The sequence below is a fragment of the Melozone crissalis genome, unplaced genomic scaffold (assembly GCF_028551555.1).
Source record: "Melozone crissalis strain CALT ecotype California unplaced genomic scaffold, PUWL_Pcris_2 ptg000061l_1, whole genome shotgun sequence".
Taxonomy (NCBI): Eukaryota; Metazoa; Chordata; class Aves; order Passeriformes; family Passerellidae; genus Melozone; species Melozone crissalis.
The window spans coordinates 13,884,182-13,905,021 of NW_026535839.1; the positions used below are offsets into that span (position 1 = coordinate 13,884,182).

Here is a 20,840-nt window from a genome sequence, read left to right on the forward strand (position 1 = left end):
ACACACAGCCTGGAGGGTACAGCCCTAGGAAACTCCAAATGTAAAGGTTTCAGTCACTGAATGTCACTGTCCTGTGTTCATCTGTGAACCCCACATGAAGGTCAGTCATAAACTCAGGTGGCCTCTGAACTGTGACTCAGTTCAAAGAGGGGATTTTACCTTACAAATCAAGGCAGGTATAATGAAGTGATACCAGGATCTCTCTGCCTCTGACCTGCTTTTGCTGAATTTTTCTGATAACCATAAAAGTTCCTTCCCAGCATCTTCCACCACAGCCTGCAGCATAAAATTTCTTTATTTACAAGGATTACTCAGTTTAAACAGTACTCACTGCATTTGAAACCTGTGACTCCTCTGGAACCAAACTCACTTCTCTGTGGCACCAAGCTCCAAGGGCTGTGCTGCAGAAAAGAGTCAGCATCCACCACAGTGCAGGTGCTGACACAGCTGCAAAAGGTGTTTGACTCTGCACATCTCTGAATTGGCAGCAAGATCTCAGAGTCTTAGAGCCTCTTTTGGCCCACAGAAAGCAGTGGAGGAGCCTGGGCAGTGGCTGCACTGGGCAGGGTCTGTCTATGAAGGCTCTGCTGCTGCTGGTACCAATATACAGACCAATATTGGAACTGCTTGGTCAGGTCAGTAACATCAGAACAATTCTGTTTTCCTGCCCCTGTATGTCTGTCATGTCCCCAATGAGCACAGCAACATCTGAGCATGATTAAGAGCTCTAGGAAGGCAAATACCATTGCCAGTGCCAAAGCACCAGCTCCCCTCTGTTCATAAAGCCTTTTCTGCTTCTGCCTAACCCAGCACAGAAGGGTTAAAACCAGCACAGCAGTGGTGGGCACATCTGGAGCTGTGGCCATGAGCTGTGTGTGTCTGCAGCAGCAACACCTGGCAGGTGATTACCTGAGCAAGTAGCATTTAACAGCAGCTGAGAGTGGGACACACAAATGCAGGTACAGAATGCTTTGCAGCCCCCTCACAGGGCACCCATCACACTCAGGGGTTAAGCTGGTAATTTTGATCTCAGCTGACTGACAGCTCCCTGTGCCAGCTCAGCCTCCCCACCACAATCACCAGAAATAAGCAAAGCCACAGAGCTGGAGGCACCTGTGTGACGTGCTCAGGTACCCAGCCAGGTGAGCAGCAGGAAAACAGCCTGGCAGGGAGGGCAGGGGCCGACCCTGCCAGCCTCTCCCTCACACAGTTTGGGGTCTGCCTGCACCCTGCACCCTGCAGCCTCCTCCATGAGCCCCAGGAGCCTCTTCTGACCTGCTGCCAGTGGGGTTTGCACCAGGGCAAGAGGCAGAGCCCAGCAGGTCCCAGGTGCACCCACCCCGGTGCCACCAGCCCTGCCCAGGCTTCCCCACCCCTCCTGCAGCAGGAATGGGGTGCAGCTCCTCAAAACACACATCTCATGTCTCAGGTTGGCCTTCCCCTCCTTTCCTTGCTCGTTAAAATACTTGGGTAGCATCTTAGGAGGATTTAATGGTTACAGTCAGGCTACTTCTAAGCCAAAGAGGGGGACAAAAAAAAAGCAAGTAATAAAGCAAAATGTGGTAAAAACACCACGGGAGAGAGCTGTGTGCCAACTTTCAGACAAGCAAATGAATGCAGCCAATTTATAAATCCTTAACAAATAGGATTTACAATGGAAGTGGCAGTTAAGCCATCATGAGTACCAAAGGTGGCAGGCAGTGCTCTGTAATGCTGTCTGTGCTCTGCAGCAGCAGCTCAGCAGCATTGCTATTGGAGAAATTGTATTTACAGAAGTTTTTCATCTTTAGATGACAGCTTTTGGCATGCTTTAGTCTAATTTGGTGGTTGCATACAAAAGGAAAATCGGCCAGCAGGACTCTGGGCTGTACCACTGACTATGCTGCTAAAACCCAGGCCTTGTGACTGTGTCAAATACATCTCTGTCCTCAAACTCCACTGTTATAGCTGCAACCATCACATAAATGAAAGTAAAATATTAAGAAATATTAGTGTTATAAATCAGTAATTCATCTATCTCATTTTTAGTTGTTGGCAATAGTTACTGACTCAATAGGCAGTACTTGATAAATCAGACTTTTTTATCTGTGAGAAGTTCTCTGTAGAGATAAAAACCAAATTCCTGCTTGCCTGTGAAGGCTGAGTGATCTTTTAGAAAACATCCCCATCTCAATGCCTTGGTCTGTGCCCAGGTGGGGAAGGCAGGTTATTAAAAACCTTGGGACAAAGCACATGAGAGGAGAGTTTTCACACTTAGCACAGGGCCCTTATTGAAAAGCAGGGGTTGGTGTGGGTGGAGGCTGCTGGAGGATTGAAGTCCAGCTCTTTCTTTGCTTCCAGAGTGTGCCAGGACAGGTGAGGATAACCCCATTTTAAGAGCATATCCAGCTGAGATAAGAATATCTTCAAGGTTGGCAACAGCAACCTATTGAGTACTCAGTCAGCCTTACAGAATATTAGTATTTATTATGTTTAACCAGAACTCTCTGTATTTTTTCCTTTGCCTTTTTCCTTTGCCCTGTCACTGGGCACCACTGAGACAATCCTGGCTCTCTTGTCAATACTCCTCCCTTCAGATACCGGTACACAATTATTGGAGAGGAGGATCCACCTCCTCTCCAGGCTGAACAGCCTCCGCTCCCTCAGCCTGCCCCTGTTTCAGATGCTCCTGTCCCTTCACCACCTCACTGCCCTTTGCTGGGCCCTCTCCAGCACGTTCATGTCTGTCTTGTGCACTGTGCTCACTCAGAGGCAGGCTCAGCCCTCCAGGCACTGAGCAGAGGGCAGGGATCACCTCCTCAGCCCCTCGCTGATGCCCTGGCAACCCCAGCCCAGGGTGCTGCTACAAAAACATGGTGCTGGCTCAGGACCAACTCCTTGTCCTGCAGGTCCTTTTCTGGAAAGCTCCTTTATACTGCCTGTCCTCCAGCTCCTGCTGGTGCTTGAGGTGGTTCCTCCCCAGGTGCAGGACTCTGACCTTCCTTTGCTGATCCCACGAGGCTCCCACCAGCCCCGTTGTCCAGCCTGTGCCCCGGGGTGGCAGGAGAGCCTCTGGTTCATCAGCTGCTCTGCCTCCAACCTCCCCAGCTGCCGTGGCACTTCCAGGCCAGCAGGGAACAAGCCTGGCAGTGCCATCGGCTCTCCCGGCTGCATCCCCGCAGCTCACAGGGCTGTCACAGGGCTGTCACAGGGCTGTCACAGGGACGTCACAGGGATGTCACAGGGATTTCACAGGGATGTCCACGATCCTTTTGCTGCTCCCGGACCTGACCCTGCTCCACCGGCCCCGGGGAGGGCAGGACGCTGTGCCCTGCCCTCGGCAGCTGCGGACAGCAGGACAGACTGCCAGGCAGCAGGACAGACTCCAGGCAGCAGGACAGGCTGCCGAGGCGTCTGGCTCCTGTCCCAGCAGCAGCCTGCCCACGGGAGCAGCCCAGTGTCCCTCTCCTGGCCGCTTCCCGCACAGAAGGATGATGGCCTTGTCCCTTGGCCGGGCAGTGCCGCCAGCCCAGCCGCTGGCGCTGCTCCTGGGCCCTTCTGGGGACAGAGGCTCCGCCTGAGTCCCATCTGTCAGGTGGGAAACACAACCTGTGCTGGCAAAGCCGATTGTCCCTGCCCGCCCTGCCCTGGCTCCGCACACCGCGCTGCCTGTGCCGCTCCCCGCATCCATCCCCGCTGGGCTGGGGACACTCCGGGTGGCACCGGGGCGCCTGTGCAGCTCAGTGTCACCGCAAGGGGCACATTTCTGTCACAAGCTGCCCCTGAGCAGGAATTGCCCTCCTGGGCGCAGCAAAGGGCGCTTGGCACGCTCGGGGTGATGGATGAGCTCCGTGCCCGGTGCGTGTCCCGCTGTCCCGCCCGGGTGCCAGGGGACGCTCGCCCGGACAGACACACAGCAGGGTGCACGGACAGACACACGGACAGACACACGGCAAGGGTGCCCGGACAGACACAGGACAGGGGTGATGGACAGACACACGGCAGGGTGCACGGACAGACACACGGACAGACACACGGCAAGGGTGCCCGGACAGACACAGGACAGGGGTGATGGACAGACACACGGCAGCGGTGCCCGGACAGACACACGGACAGACACACGGCAGGGTGCCGGACAGACACACGGACAGGGGTGCCCCGACAGACACACGGCAGGGATGCCCGGACAGACACAGGACAGGGGTGCCCCGACAGACACACGGCAGGGTGCCGGACAGACACACGGACAGACACACGGCAGAGGTGCCGGACAGACACACGGCAGGGATGCCCGGACAGACACAGGACAGGGGTGCCCCGACAGACACACGGCAGGGTGCCGGACAGACACACGTGCTGGTGGCAGCTATGCCAAAGTTCTCGCTCGCAGGGCAGGAAGGCGGAGGGAGGCTCGGGAGCTGGCGTGTGGTCGGGACAATCCCGCTGGTGGGAGGAGTTCTCCCTGACTTCTGAGCAAATAATGAGCCGGTGATAAAAGCAATATACACCGAACCAATTCATTTTTCTGCCAGGCGTGATCTCCATGACAGGTTGAGGGGAATTTATTGTTTATTAACCATTATCTTTAAACTTTTACAACAAGCAGTGAGTGTCTGGCCCCGTTCCTCATTCGCATCGCAGGCCAGGGCTGGCAGCCGAGGGCAGAGCTGCCTCTGCCTGTGCTGGGGAGCTCAGTGCCAGCCCCAGGGCCACTCCTGAGGGCTGGTGACACCTGGGTGACATCAGCAGCTGCTCATGCCCCACAGGGGACAGCTCCAGTTTCATCTCCCAGATGGATCAAGCAGTTCCCAGTTATTGCGGGGGAGAGGATTCACAGCCACGCTCAGCTCCCAGAGCCTGTGACAAGGCATATCCACACATTATGGGAACACAGACACCTGCACTTCCCAGCAGTGTGGAGGGATGGTGGCAGCGCTTCCAGTGGGCACAAAAGGGCTTAATAAAGCAACAGAGATAAGGGTTATTTTGGGGCAAAAATCCACCTTTTACTGTTTTGTTCATAGGTGAAAAAAAAACCTGAGCACCCAAAGGTCATAGTCAGGAATTTATTCCCTCACTGCAGGCTTGTTTGCTGAAAGATAAAGATCTCGATGCAGGTGTACAAAGTGCCAAGGATTGGGAAGGCAGCACAGAGCAAACCAAGTGACGTGTTTGTGACAGGAGTCACAGGAGCTGTCAAAGGTGTCCTGCAATGTGTCCTGTCCTTCCAAGGCTCAGCTGCCAGGGGCTTTCCTGCCCTGTTAAGGAGGCTGGCAAGGATTCTGCCCTGTTAGATCAGCCTTGCCCATGGCAGGGGACGGCCTGAACATTTGCACCAATGTAAATATTGACCCTGGGTCAGGGGTGGCTGGGGACTGTCCCACAGACTGCAGGAGCTCACCCTGTGGAATGGCCCCACCGCTGGGGACTTGAGCACCTTAAAGGTCTTTTCCAGCCTCAGTGAGTCGATGTGGTTCTATTACACCTTGATTGGTGAACAAACTAGTCAGAAACCTCTCATGACCCACTTTCAAGAAGACAAAATCCACCCAGCAGGATTCCTGGTGTCCTGGGACACCCAGCTGCTGCACAGCTCCTGTTTAACGGCCAATATTTAATGGTCACCTGGCCACAGGATGCTGTGACCCTCCCCATCCCTCACATCCCTCCTCAGCCACCCTGCCCTGAGTGGGGCAGCCCTGTGCCACACGTTCTCAGGGACACAGGGACACACGGACAGACGGAACGAGGAGTGCTGGGACCAGGGGACACCGGGCACGGGGCAGCCAGCACCTGCCTCACCAACAGGATGGCTTTGTGGCTGTCAGCTGCCTTTTCTTTTTATTTAAGGCCTCCAGCAATGGGTCTTTTAAGGAGTAGCTTGAAAGAAAACAATGAGGTGGCTTTTGTTTACAGAAAATGCCTTTCATGTTGGTACCGAAAGTACAGCAAGTTGTGTGCGCTCTTCCCTGCCTCCTGGGCACCTCTGCTCCTCCTGCTGGGCTGAAACAGCTCCTGAAAGCACGAAGGCTTCGGGTTACTTCCACAATGAAACATTCCATTGCTCCAAACCAAGTTTTGACCACTCTCAAAAATAAAATTCCATTTGGAAAGGGAAAAATATTGACATTCAGTTTGGGGGTGGGCAGGATAGGGAAGAGGCTTTCTAGAACACTAAGGGAGGTCTCCATAGAAATGATACTGTGTTTCAAGTTGAAAAATGCTGGAGGTTTTAAATAAAATGTAGCATTTTGGCTCAATGTAATTGCTTCCTGGTAATTGAATTTAAATCCATTTTCCCTCTTATTTCAGTTCAGATATCTGAAGGTGTTGGGTGAGACCAATACTGCGCCTCCGCCACTTTTCACTTTTGAGTTTTTGTTATTTGCACTCAATTAAGAATAGAGCTTCAGGTGTCAAGTACAAAATTAGAGACTTTTGGATGTATTAGGAGAAAAGAAACCCGAGTATCGAGCAGCCAGCTCCTCTGGAGCAGAGAGCAGCCTCAGATAAAGGCAGCTCCTGTTACCGAGCAGTTTGTAACCAGCCTGCCGTGGGCTCTGCTGGGACTGGGGGTGCAGCGCATGAGCTCATGCTGGAGATGGTGACCCCAGGGCAAAAACAATTCGTTTTCTGCAGACTTTGTTCTCTGCTCCACTCTTCCTTTTCACATAGCTAAGAGCTTACCTACGAACCAAACCTACCTCTTTGCTCATGAGAAAACAATCACCTGTTTGTTTATTGTTTTACAGTTCAAACAGGCTCTGATAACGCTGAATTCCTTTGTTGTGAATGTGAGTGGTAAAAGGGAGTGAGTTACATATGCACATTCCTGATTACATTTATAAATTCATATGGTTCAATGACAGGTTGGGGCTTTTTCTGAGTTAATAAATAAAGAGGAGTGGACAAATAGAATCTTTTGACTTGAGTCAGAACTACCTGCAAATATTTTCTGAGGTATTTATTTCAAAAGCAATTATGTTTAAAAAATGTACACAATTATTTTCTTCCTAAGTAGAGCTGATGACATCTGGAAAAGAAAGGATATTTGGACAGATTCTTTACATACAGCCTGTTGCTATATGCTCTAAATATGCTCTGAAAATTTGAAAAAAAATCTTTAAAATAAACATGCCTTTTGGAAGTACCTCTGTGCTGGAACATAGGGCCACAAATACAGGACCACGAAAGTACACAACAATTTGTTATCACTTTGCTATGTACTTCTCTTGTAATATTAAAGAAACATTGGTTGCTGCTGATTTTTTTCCTATTTGCACATTTCTCCTTTTGAAATGTCTTGAGCACTTTGCTGAGCACTTTACAAAGAGGGAAACACCATTATCCACGAAATTAAAAGCAGAAAAGAGAAACTAACAGCTGCACTGAGTATCCCAGCGCCCTGCAGAAACAAAGTGCCCAGGGCTGCTGGTGTCTGCTTGCTGGAGCAGCACTGCTCCCAGTGCTCCCAGTGCTCCCAGTGCTCCCAGTGCTCCCAGAGCTCCCAGAGCTCCCAGTGCTCCCAGTGCTCCCAGTGCTCCCAGTGCTCCCAGTGCTCCCAGAGCTCCCAGTGCTCCCAGTGCTCCCAGTGCTGCCAGAGCTCCCAGTGCTCCCAGAGCTCCCAGAGCTCCCAGTGCCCCCAGAGCTCCCAGTGCTCCCAGAGCTCCCAGTGCTCCCCATGATCCCAGTGCTCCCAGTGCTCCCAGAGCTCCCAGTGCTCCCAGTGCTCCCAGAGCTCCCAGTGCTCCCAGTGCCCCCAGTGCTCCCAGAGCTCCCAGAGCTCCCAGTGCTCCCCATGATCCCAATGCTCCCAGTGCTCCCAGTGCTCCCAGAGTTCCTCATGATCCCAGTGCTCCCAGTGCTCCCAGTGCTCCCAGAGCACTCAGTGCTCCCCATGATCCCAGTGCTCCCAGTGCTCCCAGTGCTCCCAGTGCTCCCAGTGCTCCCAGAGCTCCCAGAGCTCCCCATGCTCCCAGTGTCCCCAGTGCCCCCAGTGCTCCCAGAGCTCCCAGTGCTCCCAGTGCTCCCAGTGCTCCCAGTGTCCCCAGTGCTCCCAGTGCTCCCATTGTCCCCAGTGCCCCCAGTGCTCCCAGTGCTCCCAGTGTCCCCAGTGCTCCCAGTGCTCCCAGTGTCCCCAGTGCCCCCAGTGCTCCCCGAGCTCCCAGTGCTCCCAGTGCTCCCAGTGCTCCCACTCGTTCCTACCAAAAGAAACCACAGGCCCCACTTAGAGTTGTGGACAGAAACAGTGTTTATCCATTTAGTCTTCACTTATTATTAATTTAAAAGCCTTGTGGATAGTGCTGCTCATAACAGCAAGTTATTTAGTGGCCCACACAAAGTCCGGCTTTCAGATAAAATGGGGTTAAACCAGGCTATTTTCCAAATGCCTCACTTTCAGTTTTCCTTGCCTTCATTTTCCTCCCTGCTCAACCACTCCATCGGCCAACTGCTACCACATTCTGTTTCAGCCTCCAGAGAATTAGCAGTTCTGACTCCCAACAGGCTGTCACAAAGCCTGGTAGAAAAAAATCCCACAAAAGTGGGATGGCACAAAAAGTGAGATGTCATTTCTAATTGTCTTTTTCACTTTTACTTTTCTTCAGCCCTTCGAGGCTCCCCTCTCCCCATCCTCCAGTTTCCTTTTCCTCCGCTGTGCTTGGCAGGGATCCCTGCTCCATTCTGCAGTTTCAATAGCTGCAGCTCCACACAACTCTGGCTTTCCCCCCCGCCCTCGGCAGCAGGAGCCCGGCGTTGGCTGCTGCTCACCAGGGGAAGTGCCACCTCTCACAGAGCTGCCCTCACGCCATGCTGGGCACCTGCTGTCACCCTGGGGTCACCGCCTCGGCTCCCGGCCCCATCGCGTGTCACCGCATGGGCTCTCACTGTGGGATTTTGTCATGGGCTGGCTGCTCGAGCCAAAGCGACTGAAATGTGGGGAGAGCAGGCTGTGTTGGCACGTCCTCACAGCTGGTTCCACGCCGCAGGGCAGCTCTGCCAGAGCCACGCTCGGGTACGGGCAGCGGCTGCCCAGGAAGGGTCGGTGCCCGCGGGGTGGGCACCATCACCCTCCCTGCGGGTGGGGCTCTACCGGGGCTGTCGGTAGAGCCCCGGTGCCGTGTCCTCCAGGGCACCGAGCAGCCCCGACCCGCTCCCCGCCACCCGCGCTGTGCCCTCGGTGCTTCAGCGCTGCTGGCAGCTGTCCCCGGCCCCGGCCCGGTGGTCCGGCCCCGCGGGGCCCCTGAGCCTCGAGGCTGGCACCGTCCGGGCCCCAAGGCTGGCACCGTCCCGGGCCCACAGCCCTGTGTCCGGCCCCGTCACCACGGGGCGCTCGGGGGCGCGCAGCCCCCGGGGCCCGGGGCCGGAGCGCGGCCGTGGGTTTCCCCGAGGGCGTGGCCGTGGGTGTCCCTGGGGGCGCGGCCGTGGGTGTCCCTGGGGGCGTGGCCGTGGGTGGTGACACGCGGTGGGTGTGCCCGGGGGCGGTGCCGGGGCGGGGGCGGTGCCGCCGCGGGACTCTCGGGGCGGCCGCCGGCGGAGCAGGAAATGGAGGCGTGAGCGGGTGGAGCGGCCGGGGCTCCGCGCCCAGCGCTGACCGCGGGCTCGCCGCCGCCGCCGCCCTCCCGCACCGCCCCGGCCCGCCCCCGCCGCGGGGCCGGCATGTGAGGCTGCCCGGCGGCGGCGCCTCCCTGCGCGGCTGGGCCGGCGCGGCCCCCGCACCGCTGCGCGCCGCCCGCGGGAGGGGAGCCCCGGCGCGGCCCCCGGAGCGCAGCGCGGCCGTGCATGGGGCGGCGGTGCGGACCATGCCGCGGAAGGAGCTGCCGCTGCCCGAGGGCTGGGAGGAGGCGCGGGACTACGACGGGAAGGTGTATTACATCGACCACGGCAGCCGCACCACCAGCTGGGTCGACCCCCGCGACAGGTGGGCGGCGGCGGGCGGGGAGCCGCGGTGAGCGCGCAGAGCCCGGCCGGTCCCTGCTGCCGTGCCCCGGCTGCCGGGGCAGGGCGGGACGGCGGCGGCGTTACCTGCGGGCCTGGCCGGCAGTGGCGCCTGGGAGCGGAGGGATGGAGGGGCTCAGCGAGTTGTGTTGCTGTGCTCGGGGCTCCCCTTGGCCGGCCCCGGCCGTGCTGCGGAGCCGCAGCGCACGCTGCGCTCGGCGCGGCCATGCGGCCCTGGCGGGCTGCGGGAGCCGCGGTGGCTCGGAGCGGTGCCGACGGACAGGCTGGGCTCGCAGGGCTGTGGCGGGCCCTGTCCTGCATCGTGGCCCACCTCTGCGGGCAGCTACGTGGCCTTACAAAGCTTGGCCGTCGCCGAGGTCACGGACTTCTGGGTGTGTCTCTGATCGCCCCCTCTTTGCCGCCTTCTTCCCTGCGGTATCCCCCCGCTCCTGCTTGCTCTGAGTTGTTCTTTTCCTGCAGCGCTCACTTAGAAAAGTACGATAAACAGAAATCAGGGTGCTGCTCAATAGCGGGGTCATTTCCAAGCAACACTGTGCTAGCTTGTTGTGGTTCCATGCTTGAGGCAATCACGGTGAGCCAGAGCACGGGAGCTTGGACGTGCAGCAAGCTCAACTACTGGATCACCGCTGAAATTAGAAGTTTTTCACTTTCTCGTTTAATGCCTTGTTAGCTGAAGTTCCCAGAGACAGGAACTCAAAAATCCATCCTAGTGAATTTCCTAGTTGGAAATTCCAGCAATCTGAAGTATGCAGTTTGTTGTTGATCAGTTTCACACACTTCCCCGTCTGACAGTGAGCGTTTTCCTTGTGGGGCAGAAAGGGCAATTTCTGAATCCGTGTTCCTTTCTTCCCCTTGCTCCAGCCATCAATTCAAGGGCCTTCCATTCTTGGTGGGACGTCAGGACTTTGCCTTGGCTCCGTTTACTTAGATGGGTTTTTTCTTACGCGTGGAAGTGAATGATTGTCCAGTTTTACAAGATTTCAAGGAGTGTTCTGCATTCCAGGAATAATCCTTGTATGTACTGTACACAAACGTAACCTGCTGCCAGCCAGGGCCTTGGAACTCCTCTTGGGGTTCAGTTTTAGGAATGTGGTGGAGAGGGGCCAGTACCAGAATTGTTCCAAGGTGTTTCTTTAACCTTCATAAAAGTCGATGGAAGCTTAAATTAGAAATGCTTTCCTGGCATCCTTATTCTGTTCAGAGGATGAAGATGAGTGAGAAATCTAATAGGCCTAATGCAGGCTTATAAAAATTCCTGTGTGTCCTTGGCTAGTGATTCAAGAATGACAGAAATGACTAAATGGGTGCCTTATTTAGCCATGTGTACTGAGCTGTCGCAGAATCATTACCTGCTCACCACTGTTACAGGAGAATAATCAAAAACATTCTGATAACTCTCATCACATGATGCTTGTTGTGCACATAGAAATACACCTGAATACACGTGGCCCTGACGAGCTTTGTGTCTGAGTCATCTGCCAGTTGTGCTACCAGGGAAACTGCCCCTGAAAATCCACAAGGTTTTGAACAGTCTGCTGGTCCACAGCAGAAGAACTATGTGGCACAACATTTACCCATTGTTTGGTGGACCCTGAGCTTGTATGAGCTGAAATTTTCCTCTGCCATACAGGAAAGGAGTTTCTCTGCCAAGTAATTACCACTGCCTGTGAAACCCACTTGATGGGGGATTTCTCATCAGCTCAGGTCATAAGATGCCTGTTCCCTGCAGGGGAGTGAACTTGGATTTACACACTGAGCATTGCATTTTATAACTTTAAAATAAAGTTTAAATGACTGAAAGGTTAGCCTTTTACAAGTCATATTTAAAATTGCTGCAGCTGAGAGGTGGGTTTGTGAATTTGCTACAGTGCTCTGTGTGCTCTGCTCACACATTCTGTCTGTAACCCAGCAAAAAGCAACAGATAGGGGGTAACATGGCTGTAAAAATGCAGGTTTGAGGAATGTGGAGGAAGGTGTGTGTGTGTCAGGGCTCACCCTGAACCCAGTGTCAGTGAGGACCTTTGTAATCCTGGTCAGCGAGTAGCAACTGATAGTGAAAGATAGAACACAGGTTTTTAAACCTTCCTTAAATCTTTCATTCTAGCTTAATTTAGTGGAAGTAAACATGAGCAGGGATACCATCTAGCTGCAGGGCATGGACAGTCCCACTGTTTAGTGCCAGCAGGTTTGCAGTCCTGCTGAGGTTGGTTTAGCAGGCTGGCAGGGAAGCAGAGCTGGCTGTGGGCACACAGGGTCTGCAGCAGGGATGGGGAGCAGGGGGTGAAAGGTGGCACCTCAGCTGGGCCTGGGCTGTGAAATCAGAAGCTGGGCTGGTGCTTTGCCAGTTGTTGTTTAGCCCATGGCTCCAGTTCTGCTGATGGGCTGTTGGGCTTTGCCAGGAGGAGATCCCTGGCACCTGGTGGCACCTCAGTGTCCTGTAGAGGTGTCCCCAGTGATGCTGAGGTGCCTGCAGCCCTAGCTGGGGCAGCTGCATGTCAGAGCACTTGCACCTTGCACCTTTTAAGACTCAGGGCAGTCCTGAGAAACCTGTGCATGTTGGAACATTTTGGAAAATCATCTAAGATTAAATAATCTGAAGAATTTTGTGATTTAACTGTTGCTGTCCCTGTGGTGTGATGTAACAGAAAGGAATCAAGGTACTTTGCATTACAGGAATTTCAGGTTAAAGAGCTCTAAGGCAATTCTTCTCAACAGGTGGGAGGAAAACCAAAACCCTGCTGTGTTTTCCGTTTTGTAAGAGGAAGCTCACATAGCTGCTTTTTTTTTGGTAGATCTGTTGGAATTGAATGCAGTGTGACAGGAGTTGAAACCTTATTGAGCTGGAGGAGAAAATTTGTCATTCCTGGTTTCAAACCTAAGCATGACCTTTCAGGTGTGCCCCAGTACATACCAGTTGGTAAAGCCTGCCAGAGAGCTGTTGCTTTAACCCAGAGTGCATCTGCCCTGGGAGCTGCTGTGCTGGTGGCCAAACAGAAAATGCCAGGGGTGTCTCAAAACTTCAGCACCAGCTGCTGCCTGTTCTTAGGCATCAGCATGAGCTGCGCTTGAACCACAGAGTGCCCTGAGTGACATTTCAGCTTTCACCAGAAGTGAGGATTAGAGATGGGAATCTCTGTTCCAGTGCTGTGCTCTCCTTGGGCTCTTACACCCTCCTTCAGACTGTCTTGTAAGAGGATAAATTTTTTAACTTCTCCTTGCCTTTCAACACAGAAGCTTCAGGATGCACTGAAAATTTGTCAATGCCTGATAATCTATCCCACTCTTGAATACTTGTGTTGTACTCTCCTACTGACCTGGTGGTGTAAGCAGGTTTTTCTGGGTTATTTTAGATGGAGCTGACTGAACTTCTCATTTCACTTCTATCACTGGAGTCCTGCTGAGAATAAAAGCTATTGAAATAGAAGCAATTCTAGCTTAAATTTGGTGAAATTACTAAACAGCATCAGATATTTTGGGAGGCAGCAGTGCCTTAGTTGATGGCCCTTCATTTTTTGAAGGCTTTTGTTGCTGTAAAGGGTTGGGAGATGTTCATTAAGTAAAAGCCCAGATTCTGCATTTGCTACCTGAATTCCCTTCCTGCTCCACATGGAGGTTATTCTAGTATGAACTTCCAAATCAGAGTTTTGGTGAAGAGATTTACCAAGGTTGAGGGCCAGTGCATGTGGTGTCATGTCTAAGATCTTAACTATTTTAAATATTAGGGTTACCTATTTAATCAGGAAAATTCAGCTTTTCTGAGCCTGAGGATTTTAGTGGAGAAAAGCCTGGCATATAATATGGAGAGCACCCTCATCTAGCCATGCCCTTCTAGGCTTTATGAGAAGTGCTGCAGAGTATTGTCTCCTCTGCATTATTCTGATCTTTAAGCTTTTCATCCCCAGTCTGCTCTGCACACTTGGTCTGCAAACTGCCTTTATTAAAGATTTAGAAATGTGAGCGTTGTGCTGAAAATTCGTATGTAACTGTCTCCTCCTTGGATTACTTGCTTAAATGTGGAATAACTTTAATGACTGGAATAAAGCTGCTCTAGCTAACTTAAGTGTGAGAATCCTTCAAAATACTGGAAGGGCTGGAAGAAGGGAGGGCAGTAAAAGGCAGCAGGAACAAAAGGCATTGTGCTCTTCTGTAGATGAAAATCAGTAAGCATAAGGAGATGAGAGAAAAATTGTCCAAAATAGAAAAACCAGGGGAGTGAAATGCTCTTTGATCAGTGCCAGTGGCATAGGTCATGCAGCTGAAGGCTGCTAGTTTGATGCCTCTTGTTGCCTTTGTGTGCTGATATCTAGCTAAGCACCCTGTCATATGTATGTGAATCTGCTGCTTTCTCCTGTTTGCATTCCCCAAAATAGCTGACAGCTTTGTAAGGAACAGGAGCTTAGTGTGTGCCCATAGAAACTACTGATGACCATTTTCCATGAAGGAAAATGCAGAAGGGAGTGACAGATACGCAGTCTTCAAAGTCATCCAAATGCCACCTTTTAGAACAGGTGTCCTAATGTGCAGGATTTGTGCTGTTCTCACTTTTTGCCATAATGATTGGTTTAAGTGGGTGCTAATACATAAGGAAACAAGGATAGCAAGTAAGATTATGGTGACACTTGAAATAATTTTAATTTATTAATATCAAGTTTCTTCCAAGATGAGTTAGCTCAGAATGCACCTGTAGATTGGAAAAGTGGGTTGGAGCTGAAATCCACCACACTGCTTCAGTTATAGAAAATCAGACTTTATTATTTTGGGTTGATATTTTTTTTTCCCCTGGACTCCCAGACAAGGCTGGGTGTTTTGGAGACTGCAGGGGCTGCCTTTAAAGACAGTGTGCATCCTGAGTTGTGTAAGCTCACCTCACACTGGGGAGGGAACTGGAAACAACAGGTGTGATGCTTTTAACAAGGGCATCACTGCTAAAGGTGTGGTATGCACACGTGTGTGGAGACAGAGGATGTTGGCAGTGACTTTAGAATGACAAAAAGCGTTATTTTATCTTGCTTCCCTATGGAACATGAAAAAAAAAGAAATGTGAGGCATTGTTCAGCTCAGCAGTTTTTTAATGAATCTTGGGGAATTCTGAGTCTTAAAGGATCAGAAATGCTTTTGAAGAAATCTCCATACATCACATTGTTTAGAAATATGTAGGTTGAGCTTCATCTTCTGCTCTGGCAAGGTCATCTTGCTCACAAGTTCACTCCTTTAATTTTGCCTCAAAAACTGACAGCGTGTGAAGTTAGACTGACTGGAAACTTATTTGGCAACGGAATCAACAATTCCATCCCTATGTAGGTCATATATTTTCATATCAGCATAGCTATCTTGATCTCCATCCAGTGGAATGGCAGGAAATTGGCTAGTAAATTCCAGAAGATGTGGGAATGACAGGATAGGTGGCTGCAGTGTTGGGCATCTGGGGCAGCTGCTTGCTGCTGTTGATTTTTGGGGCAGCTTAAACTGCTATTTCTGGCAGGGTGAAATTCTGTATGAGTGCAGGGAGTGAGGTCTGGAAGGTGTTCTGGCTGAAAAATGTCATTTTGCTGTTGGGGTTCATTTCCAGAAACAGTGGATCCAGGCTGTGTGTGCTTGTGCAGAGCTGGGGCTGAGCTGGGAGGAGTGGGAGTGGGGCTGGCTCTGGTGGCAAGCCAGGAATGCTGCAGAGGGTGCACTTGTGAAACTGTCCCCAGGCACCTGACCTGGCCAGGCTCTCTGCCAGCCCAGCTGAGCAGGTGTTCCCAGGTGCTTAGCTCTGCCCCATGACTTCTGATTGAGTTTTACAGGAAGAATGGATTCACTTGTCAGAGCCCATGTGAAACCAGCCGTGAGGCAGAGCATCTCCTAAATATGTTCTTCACAGGACAGCTTCATAGCTAGCACAGTTAGGGGAAGATGAGTTTGCAGCAAAATTTTTCATGTCTGAATTTGATTTAGATTTCTCTAGACTGTGCCAGAAAATTTATTGGAAGATTTGTCCAAAGGAGTTTAATGAAATCACTTGTATGTAAAGAAGTGATGTTTGCTAGGTGGCTCAGGGTGGTCCTGTCACTGACCCACCACTCCAGCTTTTGGGACTGGCTCTAATCTCAGTTGCTGGAGGAGTCTATTAGGAAATGACTGCTGCTGTGTGCTCCTGGAGGTGGCTGCAGGCTGCCAAGGCTGTCCTTGCTCTGTGCTCAGCATCCCCGCAGTGTTCCTGCTGCAGGGACACTGCTGAGCTCCCCTGTGACAGCAGGGACACGTCCTGGGCTGGCCTTGGCTCTCACTTGTGTCCTGGGGGACGCCTTCAAGCCTTTCTCAGAGACAGGGAGAGACCATACAGCTGGCTGGGAAAGCCTTGCTGGTCTCCCTGTGCCAGGGCTGGCTGAACCTGGTGGCCTTGAGTGCTGCAGCAGCAGGGCAAGAGTGTTAGCTGGAATAATTAATCAATGAAGAGGGGTGGCAGCAGCTTGGCAGAGTCAGCTGGAGGTGTGTAGACTGGTGCTACTGCACGCACCTGTAGGAGAGCTATGCAGATTGACCACTTCCTTGGAGAGGAATACTTCTCATGCTGGCTGCTTGCCATTTGTGAGACCTGTTTAGTAAGGTTACGTGCTTTGCTTGTGGTAATGAGGACTTGGCTTTATTTGAGCAGTTTAAGCTCAGTTCTTGTTCACAGAGCCTAAGGTTACTGTTCCCTCCTCCCTTTAAAGCTACATGCATAGATAATTGGCTGAACAAACAGTGGGCAAACTGCTCCCTGCAGAAAAATAACTGCTTTTCAGTGCCACTCATTCAGTGAAGTGGCATCTGGAAGACTCTCCAGATAGTCACAGGAGGTTTGGTGTGTAACAGGAAGATGCAAAGAAGCCAAATCCTACAGCTGTCAGTGTTCTCTGTTTTTTTCATGCTCTTGGAAGGGTTCTCCTGGCTTGGTTTGTTCTCAGTTTGTGCTGGTACCTACGGCTTCCACCCCAGCCACGATGTTCTGCAGCATAAGTACCCAACACATTTAAAAAACAGATGAATTGCTTTCTCAATCTCATGGAGGTGCTGTAGGGATTAATTAGTTCTGACAAAGTGCTTTCTGGCTGAGATGTCAAACTGACGTTTCAGTACTAATGGTATTGTTTAGTGAAACTGTTTGGTTCTCCTCAAATGCCTAATTACTATTTTAGAAGAATGTACTCTGTGGAGGGAAGCTTTATTGATTTAAAGCACGCAATAAACAGGATTGCTTTCAAGAGGCAGCCATTCATATCTGCTCTGTGCGGAGTTGAGATGCAAGGTGGTCACACAGCTACTTTGAACCAAAGTGTAAGTGAAGCTATTGCTTAAATGACCCTGCAGCAGCTTGCAGATTTCTCATATGTGACTTTCAACTGCCTTAATAGCCTTGTACTGAGAGCAAGGGCAATTCCCTGCCAAGCACTGGGCTCTCTGCTATTTCATCCTTCACAGCCCTGCCCCACAGGGAGGATGGCCAGAAGAGGAACAGCAGTGGGTAAAATAACCTTCTGGACCCTTCAGGCAGCACAGGAAAATGTAGGCAACCCCAGAAGTGCTGTGTGAAACCGTACTGTGGATTATTTAGTGGTTAATTTTGCTTTGAATGCCGTGAACTAGCTGAACCTCTGCAGCCACTAGAAGACACGCTGCAAAGGCTGTCTCCTTGGCCATCAGGTGCCTGAATCCCATGGGACATCCTCCAAGGGCTCAGGCAGGTTGGCACCATGGCTTGGCAGCAGAAACCTGTCACACCACAGCACCTGAGTGAAGAGGAGGAGACATCTCCTGACATCCTCATCCTGGACACTGGCACCATTGTTGGACTGTTTGAAACATTGAGTATATATTTGAGCTGCTTATGTAAATTATCTGAAAGGGGATTCGGGTGGGGATGGTAATGGAAAGCATTTGGCTGTCATGTGTGATGCACTCTTTGAATTATCCAGCTTGTTTCCTGGGAGGTATCTCAGGCTGATGGCCTGTCTTGGGTGGTGCTGGGTATTTTTTTTTTAAATAGTAAGACTGATGTACATTCTGATGACCTGTACTGTGTCTAATTCCAGGTGATCTTTTCATATGGAATTTTTTTTAATAAATATTCTTAGCATGAATAACATTTGGTATTGTAGAGTTTTTGGCATGGTTCAACTTGAAATTAAATAATTAATTTGTACAGGCTTTTTTGTTGGGATATGGATGTGGTGATGCTCAGGTGTGTTTGATTAGTGATGTGTTAACCTGGCAGAGAATGAGGAGGTTAAACTCTCCCATTCAGTGTATTATTCAACATTTCTCAACATCTGGTCTCTCTCCACTTCAGCTGTCAGTTGACCCACTTGTTGAGATTTTGCTGAAATTCCTTGAAGTCATCTCCACATCCAGCTAACCTAAACAGCTTGTCAGCCAGCAAGGCAGTAAGCCAGGTTTGATATTTGTCTTTTCTTATGTCACACCACAAGGTTTAATCATCAGAGTTAGCACAAGTTATTGCCTTGATGGGACTGTTGAATTCTAGTATGGACAAATACATAAAAGGCTGTTTAACAGTTCTCAAAAAGTTTTCCAGTATTCTAGACATGGACAGATTTGTCTGGCAAAGAGATCAGTGAGTGTTATTCTCTCTTATTTTAATCTGTATGTGGAGGGAAGGGAAATGTCATGGCTTCTGCCATGTCCCATGGTTTTCTGTGGCACTAAAGATGTCTTAGACTTCTTAACTTTTCCATGTTTTGCATTTGGATGTGAAAACTCAGCTGAGCTGGTCTATAATTCTGAGTAAAGGTATATCTATTGTCATCTATCTGCTAATTAGTCATTGAGTGCTGTGTGGCAGCCATGGTGGGTTTCTCATACAACTGGTTTACTGATGATTCTGTTTGGAATGTATCTGCCATCATCTGCCTGATGCTATTGAAAGCATAACCTGCATGTGAATACTTTCTTAAAGCAGATATTCTCTTGTATTCCTTGGGCAGTACTCCTCACTTCCTTTTTAAGATTTCTTTTCAGGAGAAGATTGTATGGATGGAAGGGGAGAGGTGCATGGCAGGAGCCTGGTGTGGTCATTTGCAAAAGGGTTGCATGGATAAAAATCTTAGTTTGCAAAGATTTGCAACTGAACTGGTCACACATAGTCTTCCACTCAGGCTTGTTTTCACACATCTTTTGTAAATGCCACTCTTATCCCTAAAGGAAATGTTCTGTGTTGAATTTTCTCATCTTTATTCTCTATTTGTCCAGTAGTCTGTAGCTAATAGCCCAGAGTGTTTCCTGGTTTGTTTTCTCTCTGTTTCCCAGGTGCAGGCTCCTGCAGTTTTGGGTGGTACCTCTGACAAGTTGTGCTCCATCTTCAGTAGCTTGGCTGGGCTGGGGTCCCTTCCAGTGCAGTCACTGGGGTTTGCCTCAGGTGCTGTGGTGGCTCTTCCTGTCAGGTAAAGATCTCTGGATGGGTGAAGGACACCTGAGTGCAGCTGAGCATGCTGCAGTTCACGGCCAGGTTTAGGCCTGGGAGGATTTGTTCTTGTGTCAGACCTGTCCCATGGTGTCTCTGTGGCTGCTGCCACAGCCCCAGGCAGCAGGGTGGGCCTGGAGGCTGCTCTGGGTTTCTGACCAGAGCCAGGTGGCACCAGGTCCTTGGGAGAAGGTGCAGTTAGCCCCTGGTGTTGGGGTTTTGCTGTGTGTAGTAACAAGGATGAGAACAGCCCAAGGGGTATTCACACCTGTAAACCTGCTTGGAAATCTGCTGTGGCACTCGCTTCTGATGGACTGTGGCATGTTGGCAAGTGTTCCTTTGCACTTAATGCAATACTGAGCAGAATTGCAGCGAAATAACTAAAGTTTGATAATTTTAACAACACCCTTTAAAGGCTTTATTGTTTGAATTAGTTGTCTGGAGTAGTTGGGCAGTTGTGTGGCAGCAACTCTGAATTACAGTATTGCCTCTTGGCTGTCTTTTTTGAACACTGTCTTTTTTGAATGCTGCTTTGGTCCAGCTGCTTCGTGGCCAGCCTAGATCCTGTTCAGAGGTGTAGGGAATAATGAGGTTATGTCAGTATGAATTAGGGGCTTCACAACAATAATTTTATTATTTATGTTGCATTCTCAATATTTATGGAGGGTTTACTCCCCCCTAGCTAGTGGCTTTGCAGTCAAAGGCAAGCTGTTGACCTGTCATTTTATATTTCTCTGTTCCCAGTTCTCTGCACTCCTTTTTCCAGTGATTGTTGCTTCAGCTTTTTCTCTCCCAAGCCATATAACACTGCTGCTTATTTCCCTTATGGCCATGTTTGCAGGGTCTTTAAAGCCTTTCATAAGTAAGCACTTTGCCTGATGGGAGAAGAAGGTTTGTGGAGTTAAAAAAAAAAAAAAAAAGGCAAGAAATACGCTGTAGGTAATAGATTCCAAAAATGCAAATTTGTTTAAGCAACTTCTTAAAAAGGAGGGAGGGAGGAAGGAATTGAAGATTAAAACCTGTGTTTATATACATGTAGAAGCTGGAGGCAAAGCAATCCATTCATAAATATACAATAGGATTTATGTCATGGTGAGAAGTGCTACATGCATATTCATGTGTAATTTGCAAATCCTTTGGTGATTAAATACTTTACTCCAAACTCAAGAACTAAATAACCTTCTTGTTGAAATGAGATGTCCAAAGGCTCTAATGCTGCTCCAGTGGAGGGGAAAGGCTGGGTGGTGTAATAGATCTGATACTTTAATTTTGACTCTATTAAAAGATTTTTGGTGTGCTTTGGGCATTATTTTATTAGTATAATCAGGAAGTTTTGAACAAAGCATGAAGCGGAGAATTGCAAGGAATATTGTAAAGCCTGTCATGCTAAGAAAAGCAAATAGGCTTAGGAACTTGTTAGGATGTTTTTCTCAACTGATTTTAATGTCAAATACCTTTA

The 20,840-nt window shown here is 50.4% G+C and overlaps 1 protein-coding gene across 1 annotated transcript in view; it reads left to right on the plus strand.

The window, feature by feature from the left end:
• The first annotated feature begins 9,729 nt into the window (after window positions 1–9,729).
• The window catches only part of WWC1 (WW and C2 domain containing 1), a 66,163-nt gene continuing 55,052 nt past the window's right edge, over window positions 9,730–20,840 (plus strand). The window contains exon 1 of the mRNA XM_054287776.1: window positions 9,730–9,898. Within this exon, the coding sequence (XP_054143751.1) occupies window positions 9,780–9,898 (119 nt within the window). The 5' untranslated portion in view covers window positions 9,730–9,779. The remainder of the gene's footprint in view (window positions 9,899–20,840) is intronic.